Source organism: Oncorhynchus kisutch, linkage group LG29, assembly GCF_002021735.2.
Source record: "Oncorhynchus kisutch isolate 150728-3 linkage group LG29, Okis_V2, whole genome shotgun sequence".
Taxonomy (NCBI): Eukaryota; Metazoa; Chordata; class Actinopteri; order Salmoniformes; family Salmonidae; genus Oncorhynchus; species Oncorhynchus kisutch.
Genome location: NC_034202.2, coordinates 6,666,066 through 6,684,544, shown reverse-complemented (window position 1 = coordinate 6,684,544; position 18,479 = coordinate 6,666,066). Strand labels below are relative to the sequence as shown.

At 41.4% G+C, this 18,479-nt stretch overlaps 1 protein-coding gene across 4 annotated transcripts; it reads left to right on the top strand.

Moving 5' to 3' along the window:
• The first annotated feature begins 1,862 nt into the window (after positions 1–1,862).
• Positions 1,863–18,401, top strand: LOC109873949 (TNF receptor-associated factor 2). Of its 4 annotated transcripts, XR_002252648.2 has the most exons (13): positions 1,863–2,056; positions 4,269–4,479; positions 5,808–5,886; positions 7,979–8,077; positions 8,341–8,502; positions 8,655–8,729; positions 8,944–9,018; positions 9,184–9,270; positions 10,158–10,634; positions 14,098–14,275; positions 14,497–14,645; positions 14,857–16,361; positions 16,434–18,401. XR_002252648.2 is itself a non-coding variant. In XM_020465650.2 (12 exons), exons 2-12 carry the CDS (start codon positions 4,292–4,294, stop codon positions 15,073–15,075), a joined length of 1,788 nt encoding a protein of 595 aa, XP_020321239.1. In that variant the 5' UTR covers positions 1,863–2,056; positions 4,269–4,291; the 3' UTR covers positions 15,076–18,401. The 4 variants fall into 4 exon arrangements, 3 of the variants coding, with proteins under 3 accessions (XP_020321239.1, XP_020321241.1, XP_031665052.1); XM_020465650.2 differs by having other exon boundaries at positions 14,857–18,401; XM_020465652.2 differs by lacking the exon at positions 1,863–2,056 and adding an exon at positions 2,072–2,249 and having other exon boundaries at positions 14,857–18,401.
• Positions 18,402–18,479: the final 78 nt, after the last annotated feature.

Sequence of the window (18,479 nt, the reverse complement as noted above, 5' to 3'; positions counted from 1 at the left end):
ATTGTCAAGAGTCCATTGTGGGAGTGTTCTTCGCTCATCAGCCTCTAATGCATTCTATTGTTATCAAATTATATGCATTTAACCTGTCTATAATCCAACCAAACCAGATTCAGTGAAATCTCAGGAAGCTACTTGAAGAGACCTGACTGATCGCGTCGCTGGACCGAAGCAGTTCCTTCTTAAAACTCTGGTGAAAACACTGCAGATTTGATCTGCAATCTGTTGCCAAAATAACGGACGGACACTTTGGAAAAGAAAGCATTTCTTAATTGTGCAATATGCAGTATCTTCCTTCTCTCTCTGCGCAATAGCAGTATCTTCCTTCTCTCTCTACTCAGGACAAAACCCATTATTTTGTATCTGATTGCGTGCCAGAGTAATCGAGACATTTCAGCAAATGTAGCCAGTTTGGTCCGAATCCTAACTTCAAACTCATGTGGCTAATAACTCAGAATTTCGCTTAAATCATGCCTGGAGGTCAATGGGAGATTGTCATTTAATTGAGCGATTAGTGTGCAGATTTGAAGTCAAGATGCAACCCTTAGTGAAGACAAGCCATAAGCTTTAGCCTATGTGTAGTACTGTATCTGAACATTTTCAATATTAATGGGATTTTTTCAGGTATGAGTAGGTCCCAAGGACCCATCTATTTCAATGTTTTTCTAAAGACAAAATGTAATGCCTGCTGTTCATGTTCCCTTTTGTTATGGATGCATTGCCAATACAATATTTATAGTTCTTGCTTCATTTTTCATCTTAAACTGTCATTCAACATGCCTAAATGCCGCTGATAACTCGGTGAATAGCTTGCATTTTCAGTAAGCACTTAAGGATTTAACATAATAGTGCAATGCCATGTGTCGAGGCGTAGCACCTCCGAACCAGCAGATGTTGCTAATTCTCATTTATTAATGTTTTTTGTTTGTTTCTCTCATTACTCCTTTCCTAATTTCCTTTTAAAATCTTTGTCAGAGTGAAAGCCCAGATACGGACCTCTGTCCTGTCAGTGACCCTACTACTCCCCTTTCTACTGGAGTGGCACAGATGCATAGGAGGATGGGGTGCATCTCAATAGTGATAGGTGGCTCCCTCACCAACAATGGTCCCCTACTTTGAGTAGCATTTGCATTCAGGCAAAGCAGGGAAAGGGGGATACCTATTCATTTGTACAACTGAATGCATTCAACTGAAATGTTGTCCGCATTTAACACAACCCCTCTGAATCAGAGAGGTGCGGGGGGTGCTTTAATCGACATCCACGTCATCGGCGCCCGGGGAACAGTGGGTTAACTGCTAATTAACCTTGAGTGCGGCCATTCAACCTTCCCACAGAGCAAACTATAGACTTGCTTCATATTGACTTTTTGACAGTGTCAAGTGAATGAAATATCTTTCAGTGTCCATATCTCTGAATACACAGAGCACTGTTGACTTACCAGGGAAACACCTCACACAACCTTGATACAGGTCACGTTTCACTTCTGAAGATAGTCCCGTTGATCTATTACTTTGAATATTTTTCTTTTACCAGTTGCGGTAGCAGTTGCTAGGCCTACAATTTATAGCTACAGGGACTGTATCAATTTATAGCTTGAGGAACTGTATCTCATGAGGTATGCTTATATAGTAACTATACTGGAATTTGGTAGAAATAATAGTCAAGAGTTATAAAATGTATAACATATATAATTATGCAAATCTATAACTGTAGATTTTGTATGAATGTATTTTAATTAGAGTTATACATACAGGCTCACGTCTGGTCTGGCTGTCAAGTCAATCCTAATGATTTATATGTAGCCTACACATCATTGGTCAACCCATGTTCAGGCTGCACATGACGTAACACCCACACAGCACAGTGCAATGGCGAAGTTGAACAATAACAGCCTTAGCTAGCTTCTCCGTACCATATGTATTATGTCGTTAACGTTAAAGAAAACTGAATCATTCTTTTGCAGAGTCACATGCAACATTTGTACATTTAACGCCCGCGGGGCTGCGACGAGAAGGAGCATTCTACTACCCCTGCAAGCGATGAGGGTTTAAAACGCTGGTAAACGTCATGTAATTGCCCGTCGTCCATTTTCAATAGGAAACCTTTTCGACATCAAACTGGTTTGTGCACCTGCTTTTTAAAGGGGCGTGGCGGTTAGACGTGTAGGGTACCGCTTCCAGCTAAAGATGCTGATAGCTATAGCAACGACAACAGGGGAAAGCGGAGGGCGACAACAATGGATTTACGATTTGTAAGCATCATTCGGATTGTCTGACTACGCCGAGCATTTCGTTTGTGCGTGACATGAAGATCAACTGTTCCCGACACGAATGTAGCTCGAGCGACATGGCGCTATGACTGCTGACTCGAAATGTAAACAAAGGGAGACGGGCCTTATGCCATCTCTCTCTATAGGCCTGGCTAGCTGCATTGAAGTTGTCGTTGATAGTGTCAGTGACTGTCTTAATGCACGGTGCATGTACTAGTACAAGCATACCATGTGATGGATCCTGTGTCAGTTGTACCGTAATGTTTCAAATGGGTGTTAAAATGAAATTTTTCTATATTTTCTAGTGCAACAATGACAGTCTTTTTGGAATGTCAAAGGATTAGGCTAGATGCCATACCAGTTATTTGGCTATAATGCCACCATTTAAACAAGCAATATTGGCTGGCGTTGTAACCTATCAGATCTGCCCAATTGTCTCTCTCTGACAACTGAAGTAATATTATATTAGTGGGTCGTTCCACGAAAAGAGTGCATTTTGCCTCCCTTTGATATTTTAAGTAGAACTTGTGCACAATTCTTGAATTTTAAAAGCATGTTATATTAAATGAATTGCCATTTAATATAGACCTCATGAAGAATTCAATACAATCTCAGCATTTTGACATGTCTCTCCACACACCCTCTGCACCTTCTAGGAAGATTTGAATCCCAACTCCCAAGTTTTCACCATCATCGTAAAGCCCTGGTTATTTTGTTGCTTTGAGTCATTTCTGAAGAGTATTATTTATCACGTGATTAATTTACTCCTGTCTCATTTTAAGGTTAACCCAGTTACGTGAACTGCTCGTTATATCCTTTTTAAATTGGTTTAAAAAAAACATTGAACATCCATCTAATAGTCAAATCATAGTGTAAAAGCAGGTTAGATGGTTCTACTCATATTGGCCATTTTCTAGTATTTTGTAGTGTTATGTTCCCCAGCAAGAAAATGAAAGATTGTCACTCAAACAGAAGGAGGAACTATCAACAAGAGTCACTGACAACAACCAAAACAGAAAAGGTAGGGTTTTAGGAGGAGTTCTAATAGACTCATGTGGGTATCCACTGAAGTTGACTAACAACAACATCTGGGACCTAAAAGACCTACCATGAGCACCCACAACATTTTCCCAAGAACAGGCAAACAAAATAATTACCCACACCTTAAAGACAGGAAGCAAACCAAAAAGTGGTGCAAAACAGGGACGATCAGATAAAGGATTGTTTTTCGAGAAATCAAATAGGGCGCTCCAACTAAAGCTGTTAACCCTCCACATCTCTCAAGAGCACTGAGCCAGCACAGGTGGAACACCTTCCAACTAACGAGATGACAAGCTAGCACACTGACTAACGAGGTGACACTTATCAGTGCAGCTAAAGAGCTAACGTCCAACCTCGAAATATACATGGAAAACACAATGCCTGTAGCAGTGGAAAGCTGAGCGGGTCGAGCATAACATATCAACCCTGTTACCTATAGATAGGCTATAAATGTTTTAACAATCGTTTGTGAAGCTTGCATTCTATTGCCCCTCCCTGTTGCACACAACATGCTTCCGTTCCCCCTGTCACAAGGGGATTTATGGCTGATTTAGATTAATTTGTCAAACCTGTTACAGTCAACCCTGTTATTTTTTTCGGCACTTAATTGTCACTTACTATAGTTTTTTTGTTTTTTTTTACCCCTTGATGGGAAAATGTATTTTTTAGAAAACAAATGGACAAGGTTATGCTTCTCAAAAGGCACTGAATTGTTGGAATGACCCTAGTGTCATATCAAGAAAAATCAGTATGTAGTGTACCTTCTGCACCTTTATTAAACAGTATTATAGTTTGATTTCAAATAGAGACCCAGAAGAAGATGGCACATGGAGACCTGCGCACACTGATCATTCTAGCTTTATCATGTCATCAACACATAGAAAAATTAGCCTTGTCATGTCAATACCTCATAGTAGTTTTTTAATATTTATTTGGACTCTGTGACATTGTTGTTGCCAGGTCTGAGGCGTACTGAGTGAAACATGGCCACGCAAGAACCATCCCCTCCATCGTCCATGGAGAGCAACAAACCCGGCTTCCCCAAGAAGATCCTGGCCAATAAGCTGGAGGATAAGCACCTGTGTAACTGCTGTCACAACCTGCTGCGGAGGCCCTTCCAAGCCCAGTGTGGACACCGCTTCTGTTCCTACTGCTTCACTATGACTGTCAGGTAGGAGTTCAAAGAGTGTATCTCAATTGTATACAATCGTCTTTATTGTCTCCTTTCCCTGTAATGTGTATGTGCTGGTCTGGTAAAACTTTAGACTATTGAAATGCCCCCCAACATATGATGCTTGATGAATACACTGATTGTACAAAACATTAAGGACACCTGCTCTTTCCATGTCATAGACTGACCAGGTGAATCCAGGTGAAACCTATGATGCCTTATTGATGTCACTTGTTAAATCCACTTTAATCAGTGTAGATGAAGGGGAGGAGATGGGTTAAATAAGGATTTTTAGGCCTTGAGACATGGATTGTGTATGTGTGGCATTCAGAAGATGAATGGGCAAGACAATATATTTAAGTGCCTTTGAACGGGGTATGGTAGTAGGTGCCAGGTGCACCGGTTTGTGTCAAGAACTGCAACGCTGCTGAGTTTTCCACTCATTACAGTTTCCTGTATCAATAAGGGTCCACCACCCAAAGGATATCCAGCCAGTGGTGTAAAGTACTTAAGTTAAAATACTTTAAAGTACTACTTAAGTATTTTCTTTAGGGTATCTGTACTTTACTTTACTATTTATATTTTGGACAACTTTTACTTCACTACATTCCTAAAGACGATTATGTACTTTTTACTCCATACATGTTCCCTGACACCCAAAAGTACTAGTTACATTTTGAATGCTTAGCAGGACAGGAAAATGGTCCAATTCACACACTTCTCAAGAGAACATCTCTTATCATCCCTACTGCCTCTGATCTGGCAGACTCACTAAACACAAATGCTTCGTTTGTGAATGATGTTGGAGTCAGGAGCCCCTGGCTATCCGTACATTTAAAAAAAAATGTAATGGTGATATCTGGTTTACTTAATATAAGGAATTTGAAATTATTTTTACTTACTTTTAATGCTTAAGTATATTTTAGCAATTCAATTTACTTTTGATACTTAAGTATATGTAAAACCAAATACTTTTAGACTTTTACTCAAGTAGTATTTTACTGGGTGAGTCATTTTCTATTAAGGTATCTTTACTTTTACTCAAGTATGACAATTGGGTACTTTTTCCACCACTGCATCCAGCCAACTTGACACAATTGTGGGAAGCATTGGAGTCAACATGGGCCAGCATCCCTGTGGAATGCTTTCGACACCTTGTAGAATCCATGCCCCGACGAATTGAGGATGTTCTGAGGGCAAAAGAGGGGGGCGGGGTGCAACTCAATGTAAGGAGTGTTTTGTACACTCAGTGTATATTACACATTTGACAATACGACACACTGTACTGTTCTTTTGTACTGTTTGTTGACAACATATTCCCATTGCAGAGATGGACCTCAGAAATGCAATGCTTGTATCAAAGAGGACATTTTTGAAGAGCCCACGTCAATTCTAAAACAAGGCTGTGTAAGTGTCTACAATGTTGGTCTTTGTGAACATATAGGCACACTTGCTATTGAATACATACAGTGCATTAGGAAAGTATTCAGGCCCCTTGGATTTTTCCACATTTTGTTACAACCGTATTCTACAATGGATGTTAAGAAAAACAAAAAATCCTAATCAATCCACACACAACACCCAATAATTGAAAAAGTGAAAACAGGTTTTTAGAATTGTTTACCAATATATTAAAAATAAAAAACAGAAATACATTATTTTCATAAGTATTCAGACCCTTTGCTATGAGACTTGAAATTGAGCTCTGGTGCATCCTGTTTCCATTGATCATCCTTGAGATGTTTCTACAACTTGATTGGAGTCCACCTGAGGTAAATTCGATTGATTGGACATGATTTGGAGAGGCACGTCTATATAAGGTCCCACAGTTGACAGTACATGTCAGAGCAAAAACCAACCCATGAGGTCGAACAAATTGTAGAGCTCCGAGACAGGATTGTGTCGAGGCACAGATCTGGGGAAGGGTACTAAAAATGTCTGCAGCATTGAAGGTCCCAAAGAGCACAGTGGCCTCCATCATTCTTAAATGGAATAAGTTTGGAACCACCAAGACTCTTCCTAGAGCTGGCCACCCAACCAAACTAAGCAATCGGGGGAGAAGGGCCTCAGGGAGGTGACCAAGAACCCGATGGTCACTCTGACAGAGCTCCAGAGCTCCTCTGTAGAGAAGGGGTGACCTTCCAGAAGGACAACCACCAATCAGGCCTTTGTGATAGAGTGGCCAGACAGAAGCCACTCCTCAGTAAAAGGCACATGACAGCCCGCTTGGAGTTTGCCAAAAGGCACCTAAAGACTCAGACCATGAGATACAAGATTGTCTGGTCTGATGAAACAGATTGAACTCTTTGGCCTGAATGCCAAGCATCACGTCTGGAGGAAACCTGGCACCATCCCTACGGTGAAGCATAGTGGTGGCAGCATCATGTTGTGGGGATTTCTTTCAGCGGCAGGGACTGAGAGACTAAACAGGATTGAGGGAAAGATGAACGGAGCAAAGTACCAAGAGATCCTTGATGAAAGCCTGCTCCAGAGCGCTCAGGACCTCAGACTGGGACAAAGGTTCACCTTCCAACAGGACAATGACCCTAAACACACAGCCAAGACAACGCAGGAGTGGCTTTGGGATAAGTCTCAGTATGTTCTTTAGTGGCCCAGCCAGAGCCCGGACTTGAACCTGATCAGACATCTCTGGAGAGACCTTAAAATAGCTGTGCAGCGACACTCCCCACCCTACCTGACAGAGCTTGAGAGAATCTGAAGAGAAGAATGGGAGAAACTCCCCAAATACAGGTGTGCCAAGATTGTAGCGTCATACTCAAGAAGACTCGAGGCTGTAATCGCTGCCAAACGGTGCATCAACAAAGTACTGAGTAAAGGGTCTGAATACTTATGTAAATGTGATATTTCAGTAAAAACATTTTTTTGAAATGTGCAAAAATATCTTACAGTTTTTCCTTTGTCATTATGTGGTATTGTTTGTTGATTGATGAGGGGGGAAAAAACAATTGAATACATTTTAGAATAAGGCTGTAACGAAATGTGGGGAAAAAATCAAGGGGTTTTCAAATGCAATGTACTTAAAAGATGTTAATCTCTAGGAGCTTCTTCTTCAGTCTTTTATTCCAGTGTCAGTTCATCGTCCCAAAGAAAAAGTGAGATCTAAATGTATCCTTTAAATACTGGTGATGTCATTCAACTTTTGAATCGGACCTTGTTTACACTGGTTTTATAAAAGCCCTGTCATTCAGAAGTAATGTCTAGCTGGTGTTATCCGTGTGTACAGCAGCTTCTCCTTGTGTTGTATAATGCAAAGGTAGTGCCAGTGCGTCCACGCTATTTGGAGCGTGTGCACTTATCTCTATCTCACAAACACACACACACACACACACACACACACACACACACACACACACACACACACACACACACACACACACACACACACATACCTCACAATCATAAATGATGCGTTTGGAAAACAGGACAGATTAACTGTAACAGCAAAAGGCTCCATTTTTGTTTGCTCTCACTTCTGCAGGCTTTTCCTGACAACGCAGCTCGAAGAGAGGTCGAAAACCTCTCTGCTGTCTGCATCAACGAAGGTTGCACTTGGAAAGGCAATATTAAAGAATACGAGGTTAGTTGCCTGTTTTTTAGACTGATTATCAACCTTTTCATCGTTCAGACGATGCATTTAGACAGACATGCATTATTGAAAAGAAGGAGCACCACCAATGTGCCAGAAATGCTTGTAAGCAATGCATCTCAGTACTGTAGTGTATGTCTGGGTTTTGCTTTGCTCTTTTGTCACGATCAGTATGACCGAAGATCCTTGGTTACACTGTTATGAACGTATACTAAAGCCAAGTGAATCCTAACTTTATTTTCGGTCTCTTACAGTTGAGCCACGAAGAGAAGTGTGAGTTCATGATCATCCCCTGCCCTTCCTGTAAAGAGCGGATCCGCTTCAACGAACAGGAACGCCACAACGAGCGAGAGTGCCCTGAGAGAACCCTCAACTGCAAGTACTGCAAGGAGCCATTCCATTTCAAAAACATCAAGGTGAGAAATAATGCAGGCTCTGAGAGAACATCCATCCATCCGTCTGTTGGTTGTTAAATCTCTCAAATGGCTGGTTTATGATCGCGTCAAGATTGCAAGGAGTATTAGCATCAATTTGTGTAAGAAGCTATATAAAAACATGTCCTTTTTAGGCCCACGACGAGATCTGCCCCAAGTACCCCATGATCTGTGAAGGCTGTGCCAAGAAGAAAATCCCCAGGGAGAAGGTGAGTTCTTAAATCTTCAACACACACAATATAGCCGATTTTATATTGTCATTGGGAACTTGTGACTGAATGCATTTGGAAAATGCATGACAGAAAAGGAAGCACAGTATTGAGAGAAAAATAATCCACACTATTTTAAGAAGGATGATGTTTGAAATGGCTGTAGAACTTGTCAAATCATTGTCTTTTTTTCTTCTTTGGCGTTTTCCCCAAGTATGTGGACCACATTAAGTTCTGCAGCAAATTCAGAACGCCGTGCAGATTCCATGTTGTTGGGTGTGATATGTCAGTAAGTAGCTTTTTTATCTTTTCAGAGCTATGGTTTTAACCAATCCTAATGAAACAAACAAGGTTGTTACTGTGTAATTACCATTTGACCATGTTATTTCTTAGTTAATACCTGGTTAAGGTGCTACTGTTAAAACAGCTGTCCTCTCCCCCGCTCTCTGTGCAGGTGGAGAAGGAGAGGATCCACGACCACGAGAGGGCCTGCGCTTACGAACACCTCAACCTGCTGCTACACTACATTATGGGCATGAAGGTGAGGGTGAGCATGGATGTAGTGGAGCGGAAATGCTGTTTGTACACCTTTTTGTTTGGTGAATAGCAGTGTACACACCTATTACGCTAAATTATGGTTGGTGGCATTAGCATTTACTTAGCAGTTACGTTAGCATTTAGATTAGCTTTAGCATTTACTTAGCAGTTACGTTAGCGTTAGCATTTAGATTAGCTTTAGCATTTACTTAGCAGTTACGTTCGCGTTAGCATTTAGATTAGCTTTAACATTTACTTTGCAGTTACGTTCGCGTTAGCATTTAGATTAGCTTTAGCATTTACGTTAGCGTTAGCATTTAGATTAGCTTTAGCATTTACTTAGCAGTTACATTAGCGTTAGCATTTAGATTAGCTTTAGCATTTACTTGCCTCGTCAAATCAAAGTTTATTGGTCGCGTACACAGTTTAGCAGATGTTATAGCGGGTGCAGCAGAATGTTTGTTACTAGCTCCTAACAATGCAGTAAAATGTCAATGACGTAGACAAATAATTAAAATAAAAAATTGTAAATCAAGAAACATCGGAAAACAAATTGAATTAACATGAAATAGCAGAGTAACAGTAATCCAAATGCAATCTATATGTATGTACACCGGATGTGTTCCCCCAAGATATACTAAAAATGGTATGTACGCAGTAGATATATTCGAGTGAACTATGTCGAGAATACAGTATATAAATAAATATCTGGTGTGTATAAACAGTGTAACTAAAATGCAATGTACAGTTGTAGAAGTATTAGAATGAGCTTTGTCAAGAATACAGTATTTAAATACACAGTATCTTCTGCCTCCTAGTCTACGATCAGCTCCTTTTTATTTTGTTGAGGGAGTGGTTATTTTCTCAGTGTTTACTTATGTATCCCTGAAGGTGAGCATGGAGGGCCTGCAGCCGCAGGGACTGGAGCTAGCCGGACACAAGCTCCTGGACCTCCACCGTTCCCTCAGGGAGCTGGAGGTCCGCGTCTCCCAGATCAGCACCACCTCGATCGGGCCTCCCGTGCAGGGGGTCACATCCTCCTCTTCCTCCTTAGGTCTCCCGGGGCCTCCTACCACGGCTCTTCCTCTGCCTCCACCTCCCGCCCCGGTCCCAACCCTGACCGTGTCCACCTCCTTCACCCCCCTGCCTAGCTCGGTGGGGGCGGCCCTGGAGCTGCAGCTCCACAGTGAGAAGACCAAGGTGGCGGAGCTGGGACGCAGGTGCACTGACCTGGAGGTGAAGGTGGGGACGTTTGAGAATGTGGTGTGTGTGTTGAACCGAGAGGTAGAACGCTTCACCACCACCATGGAGGCAGGTAACAGACAGCATCGACTGGACCAGGATAAGATTGAGGCCCTGAGCAACAAGGTAGGAATGAGGACCCTGAAGCAGAGATTAAATTGTCATTTGCTTTATAGAGTCCCTTTCCAACATTTAAAGATGTCCTCCAGCGATTTGTTTTACTTTTATTGTTGAAAAGCGATTTTCCCAAGTATAAGTACAGTAAAGTACACACACTAGGGTAAAACGTTTTTTTTTCTTCAGAAAAATAGGTATTTTGTTTTTTTACACAACTGCAAACCTCAAACAGTAGGGCATTCAAGGAGTTGGTCTGATTGGAATCTGTGATGTCATCAGCCTTCTCCTTACTTGATGAACCAAAGAGGAGAAATAAATAGCAAAACAGGCCCCACCCCCTAACTGGTCCTATGATTTACATGTACAATTGAAGTCAGAAGTTTACATACACCTTAGCCAAATACATTTAAACTCAGTTTTTCACAATTTCTGATATTTAATCCTAGTAAAAATTCCCTGCTTTAGGTCAGTTAGGATAACCTCCTTGCTCGCACACGCTTTTTCAGTTTTGCCCACAAATTTTCTATGGGATTGAGGTCAGGGCTTTGTGATGGCTACTCCAATACCTTGACTTTATTGTCCTTAAGCCATTTTGCCACAACTTCGGAAGTATGCTTGGTTTCATTGTCCATTTAGAAGACCCATTTGGAATCTAGCTTTAACTTCCTGACCGATGTCTTGAGATGTTGCTTCAATATATCCACATCATTTTCCTTCCTCATAATGCCATGTATTTTGTGAAGTGCACCAGTCCCTCCTGCAGCAAAGCACCCCCACAACATGATGCTGCCACCCTAGTCCTTCACGGTTGGGATAGTGTTCTTCGGCTTGCAAGGCTCCCCCTTTTTCCTCCAAACATAACGATGGTCATTATGGCCAAACAGTTCTATTTTTGCTTCATCAGACCAGAGGACATTTCTCCAGAAAGTACGATCAGGTGAAAACCGTAGTCTGGCTTTTTTATGGCGGTTTTGGAGCAGTGGCTTCTTCCTTGCTGAGCGGCATTTCAGGTTATGTCGATATAGGACTCGTTTTACTGTGGATATAGATACTTTTGTACCTGTTTTCTCCAGCATCTTCACAAGGTCCTTTGTTCTGGGATTGATTTGCACTTTTCGCACCAAAGTATGTTAATCTCTAGGAGACAGAACGCGTCTCCTTCCTGAGCGGTATGACGGCTGTGTGGTCCCATGGTGTTTATTCTTGCGTACTATTGTTTGTACAGATGAACGTGGTACCTTCAGGCGTTTGGAAATTGCCCCCAAGGATGAACCAGACTTGTGGAGGTCTACAATGTTTTTTCTGAGGTCTTGGCAGATTTCTTTAGATTTTCCCATGATGTCAAGCAAAGAGGCACTGAGTTTGAAGGTAGGCGTTGAAATACATCCACAGGTACACTTCCAATTGACTCAAATGATGTCAATTAGCCTATCAGAAGCTTCTAAAGTCATTACATAATTTTCTGGAATTTTCCAAGCTGTTTAAAGGCACAGTCAACTTAGTGCATGTAAACTTCTGACCCACTGGAATTGTGAAATAATCTGTCTGTGAACAATTGTTGGAATGCACAGAGTAGATGTCCTAACCGACTTGCCAAAACTATAGTTCGTTAACAAGACATTTGTGGAGTGGTTGAAAAACGAATTATAATGACTCCAACCGAAGTGTATGTAAACTAGTTTTAATGACTCCAACCTAAGTGTATGTAAACTAGTTTTAATGACTCCAACCTAAGTGTATGTAAACTAGTTTTAATGACTCCAACCTAAGTGTATGTAAACTAGTTTTAATGACTCCAACCTAAGTGTATGTAAACTAGTTAATGACTCCAACCTAAGTGTATGTAAACTAGTTTTAATGACTCCAACCTAAGTGTATGTAAACTAGTTTTAATGACTCCAACCTAAGTGTATGTAACCTTCCGACTTCAACTGTACCTGGACCAGCTATTGAGATGTGCCTTTTTGTAAATCAGGTGTTAAATATGGTGAAAGGGGGACTGCAGTGCCACTTTAAATTCAATGGCATGACTCACTTAAGCAATAATACATGAGAGGCCAAGTGTTATAACATTTTTATCATGGCAACGATATGAGCACAGTCCCGAGGCGAAGCCGAGGGGCGTACAAACCACAGCCATGATAAAAATATCATAACACATGGCATTGAGTGTGTTATTGCTTTTATACAAAGGGTTACCAGCATTAAAAATCAAGATTATTTCCCAAACCATACATTTTTCAACAATACGTGATGCTATATTCACTAACACTGGTTGTCAAGTGACATTTTAGGCGTTCTCTGGTTGTTAGTTCTATTCGTATTGACTGTCCTGTAAAGCAAAACTACCCAGGCGCTGGTTGATAGTTCCAGAACGTTGGTTTCTACGGACGCTGTCCATGGTTCTGAAAACAGTGCACGTCTGGTCTATCCATAGGGAAATTGAATGCCAGTTTGAAACATTTTATGGGGGCGCTGTCCATGGATCTGAATACAGAGAGAACTGAGAGCTGAGAACTTGTTCTCAACTTGCCTACCTGGTTAAATAAAGGTAAAATAAAAAAAACATTGTAGCAAAGACATTGATGAGGCAGATCAGAAAAGAAACCACAATGACATCGTTTTTCAGATGATCACAGCATCGACAGCTTTATTTCTGATGCTGAATTGCACATTTCTACGTGGGACAGAGCTCATTCCCCTAGTTTCTCATACATGCAGGCACTACGATTCTCTCTCTCTTTCCATTTGATTTTTGTGGTTCTTGGATTTTTGTGGTTCCTGGTTTCTTCATTTTTGTCTTCTTTTATTACGAATGAGTCTGGCTTCTTCAGTTTGTGATTTCCTTCATTGCCTTTTTGGCCAAAGTGCAACTGCAAATCAAACCACACCTTATTCAGTAGGTGGCGTAGAAACTCCGGAGAATATTACCCATCTCGTGTTTTGAAACGGTTGCCAGATCGATGTTTATTCCCTTGTCTGATAGCCATTCCAGAAAGCACTACACTGCCTAGTTGTTCTGTCTTGATGTAGCTAACTTCTTAATTTTCTCTCTTTTTCTGCTAATGTTACTGATTTCTGCATGTCTAATGTTAACGCTAGGCTCAGGTTGCTGGTCCACTTGCTCTTCTTCTTGTTTAATTTCTTTTAAAATCCTCCTCCTCTTCTTGTTGGCACCATTCATTAAACATTAGTAGATCAAACAAATCAAAAGTAACTTTAAAATCATCCATGACGAATTACAGGTGCTAAGACTAGTGGTAGTGGGGTTTCTAGGTCACGACTTAAACGATGTCACTTAATATGAATGTGGCCATGTGTATGTTGTCTCATATATCATGGGTGGGAGAGGCTCTAACAATAGGAATTCCAAACCACGTGTTCTATAATGGGGTATAAAGCTGGAGATTCAGAGTTTAAAAAAAATTAATAGAAGCTAGCACACTGTTGTGTGTGTGTGCGTGTGTCTCAGGTGCGGCAGCTGGAGAGGACGGTGGGACTGAAGGACCTGACGGTAGCGGAGATGGAGGGCAGGCTGAGAGAGATGTCGGCCACCACGTTCGACGGCGTCTTCGTCTGGAGGATCTCTGACTTCACCAAGAAGAGACAGGACGCCATCGCTGGCCGAGCCCCCGCCATGTTCTCACCAGGTATCTCCCAGAACCAGTGCTATAGACCAGCTTAAGTGAGACCAGAGCTATTCCAGTCCGAGTCAAGACTGGAGCCAGAACAAACTGAGTCTAATTCGAGACTACCATGTTCCGTAGTAGTGCAAGTCATGAGGACAGCACACAACGTAGTCTATTGTGTTTTCCTCTTGCAGCCTTCCACACCAATAAATATGGCTATAAAATGTATTTTTCCCCAACAGCATTCTACACCAGTAAATACGGCTATAAGATGTGTCTGCGGATCTACCTGAATGGGGACGGGACAGGGCGTGGCAGTCACCTTTCTCTTTTCTTTGTGGTGATGAGAGGACTGAGTGATGCTCTGCTAAAATGGCCCTTTAACCAGAAGGCAAGGACCGGTGAACTCATTTATAAAATGCACAGATTTGATCAGATCTTTTTACATACTGAAATTCACGGCAATCTTGTAATTTATAAATCTAAATGTATAATAAATGTGGATTTTGCATGAAGATTTCTGATGAATAAATCAGACATGCTCATGTGGAATTCACACTTTCTGTCTCTCTCTCTCTCTTTCTTTCTCTCCCTCTCACCAGGTGACTCTGATGCTGCTGGACCAGAGTAGCAGGGAGCACATCATCGACGCCTTCCGGCCTGACATCACTTCCTCCTCCTTCCAGAGGCCTGTGAGCGAGATGAACATCGCCAGCGGCTGCCCGCTGTTCTGCCCGCTCTCAAAGCTTGACGCCAAGAACTCCTACATCCGCGACGACATAATCTTCATCAAGGCCATTGTGGATCTCACAGGCCTTTAGATGCAACCTTTGAAGTGGAAGTGCAAGGCAACTAAGCAGCATTGTGGCAATTCAGGCAGGCTCCATTTTGGCTGCTGTTGGTCACCATTTTGGCTCCATTTGGGTCCATTTGGGATCCATTCTGGCCTATTTCAGTCCCCTCCAGTTGTAGGGAGACTGACATGCTTGCTACTGTGTGCTGCATGCGGCTCCAGATTGCCCAGCTCCGGAGGCCCTTGCACTGTTGTACAAGGCGGTCCTTTGCAGAGCAATTCTGTTGTAGCTCTACATATTGGTTCCTCATGGTGCTTGAACCCCACTTTAGCTCTATATTATTTGAATCCATGGAAAAGGCAACTGAACAAACAAGTAACTCCAGAATATAGTCCCAATATTGAGTAGGACAGAACCTGTGGTATTGACTTGGGGATATGTTGTGGTTGGAGGGCATCTTTTTTCTCTCTTTGTTTTTCATAAGACCTTGGAGTGAGTGACTTGTAGCCTTTAGAGAATAGTAAAAAGAGGGATATGAACCCTGTTTTCCCTGTCAGTGTATACAACTGACCCTTATCGTAGAAGTAGAGCTTGGTCTTGGTCTCTTTGTTTTTCATAAGACCTTGGAGTGAGCGACTTGTAGCCTTTAGAGGATAGTAAAAAGAGGGGTATGAACCCTGTTTTCCCTGTCAGTGTATACAACTGACCCTTATCGTAGAAGTAGAGCTTGGTCTTGGCGTAGCAGGGTATTAACATTTTCTTTCTTGTTTCCGATCTCAACGCGAGTGATTTTGATTGTGGATATCGTGAGCTTCTCAATGCCATTGTTGAGTATATTTGCATAGACAAACGTGGAGTTATGTTATGAATAAGAACATGCGCAAATTGCATGCCTGTTACCTTTCATTGGCCTGTTGGTGTCGAAGTGCTCTCTCTCCCTTCATTGAGTTGCTGGAGGGCTCTTCCTTGTTAGTTGTTACACTTGTTAGTGAGTTAAACCACCTGTGATGGTGGACATTGCCTGCATGTCTTGTATCCAGGCATATACTTTTTACATATACTTAGTGTTGCGTTTCTTGTTTCTCTTTAGGGGTCGAGGGTTACGGGATTGGTGGTTCGGTACATCTGTGGAAGATACAGTGGAGTTATCAGGGTGTTATAAGGCAGCTTGCCAGTCAAAGCCTGAGGCATACGACAAGTGTATTTCTGTCACTGGTAAATACACCAATCTGGAAGAGCTTTCCCCCCCAGGATATGCTCAGTACAGTAGCTCACATCTCAACACATAGTACTGTGCCCCACCACAGATGGAGGTTAATACAGGATATGCTCAGTACAGTAGCTCACATCTCAACACATAGTACTGTGCCCCACCACAGATGGAGGTTAATACAGGTTCAATGAGCTGAAGGAATGGTGTGTGCCTTGTTTTCTGTCCATATTACAGTACGGTACATCTGTATGTAGTTTTGCTGCTCTCTCAGCTTTGTTTCCGGTGTAAAACAAATGTGTGGCGATCAATGCGAAGTTTAGCATAGACAGTTGAGCGTTAGTTGAAGAGGTTAAAGTGGAAGGATAATGAGGGATGTAGCCTCGAAGTGAAAACAAGTGAATGTGATGGTATAATTTTCCATTGGACCATAGTGGTTGAAAATCATTAATTGATGTTTGATGTAACTCTACATAAATCCCATTAACCTGTGGGTGACAGTGAATCCTCTTAGCCTAGGTGGTGTTATTATTCATGAAGCCCCACAAATAACGCTGACCAAAATGCTAAATCAGAGGAAATCCTTTAGATCTAAATATAGGTAGGTTCTATGCATGTCCATCAGGGGGTGCTGATTTACCCCAATAGTCTTCCCCCTCTGGACTTGCGTCAGGGTTTTCACAGACCTGTTTTGAAACCAGTCTTGACCTGTGTTGAAACCTCTCTGTGCATGGGAGGGTTCAATTCATATTCAGTATCGCAGTTCGTTATTGTCTTACCTTGTAGACCAATGGCGAACGCATTGATTTGCATTAGTTTGGAGGAGTATAAATAAAGATAGCGTTATTATTATGTCATATCTCTCACTGCTTCTGTATAACACAAGCAGATGCCTATATATATTCATAAGAATTTATACTTATAATATCATAATGTTGAGCAATTCAATATATTGATGTTACTAAACACATATTGTTATTAATAAACATAGTATTGTTGAATATATTATTAATGATATCTATATACCTACTTTTAGTTTTTATGAGATGGTTTAAGACAGGTCTGGAAACCCCCTTAAAGTTGAATTGCCATATTATGGTGCAACAACAAAAGCTCTGCCACATAATACCAACCATGGCACCCTATTCTTCTGGGTTAACTGTGGGTGGGGTAAAAACACAATATTTACATTCATCAAAATGACCCTTTAAAGGTTCCTGCAGTAATTCTGTGTAATTTAACTCTGTTTCTCAACCTTTTATATGCCACTGGGACCAGAAAACAATGGACCCTCTTGTACCAAGAACTGACAAGCTGCTATGGTCCTTGAAGGCACTTCTGGCTACGTTGTTGTCAGCTAACAACCTGAGGGATCAGTCAGCAGCATCCCAGAGACCAGTGCCGGTCCTCGGACCAGAGTTTGAGGACCACTGATATAATTTTCCTCTGAGAAAGGGTGCTTTGGTTGTTAAATGGGTAGTATTTGGCCTCAGTCAGTGAATACGTTGTTGTTTGGTCCTCTGATGGTTATAGACAGGGTTTGGTTCTGTAGATTCTGACCATGTTCATTATAGGAAGAATCATTCCTGCAGCTTTTTAGGTTGAAACGGGAAGTTGATCAGTCAGTATAGTGCACATAACGATCAGTCCTTTGCATAAATACTTATTCTTGTGTTGTGCCAAAATGCTATATTACCTCCATATTATTACAAACAATGTATTGTAAGTTGTACTTGTATTCTATGCTCAAATATGGTGCCAAATATGCTTGAAGAATAATGTGTATTTAAGGTCTATGGTTTGTATTCTTGTTTCATTCCAGTATAATGCATGGGTCACTTTTATCTCCTTACAGTACAATCATATCTTTAGGTGTCTGAATGTAAAGCCTTAATGCAGTGGTCCTCTCCACTGTTTCTGTGAGAGGAAAACAGTTCAGCAGTTCTGATTTAATAGTTGTTGATGCAGCTGAATTGAATTAACTTTAATTGTGCACTTTGTATAATTTAAAAGGTATCCACAGGGTACAACTTTGTTCTGTGATTGATAAACTTTGAAGACAGATCTATATACATTCTAATGTGTTCATTGATGTTCTCTATATACGCTATAAAGGCTCTTACAGAACATGCAGTATGCAATACATTTGCCTTTGGATTTCTGGGTTTTGTTTGTCTTTTACCAACCGTCTGCCTGTGTCCCAAATGGAACCTATAGTGCA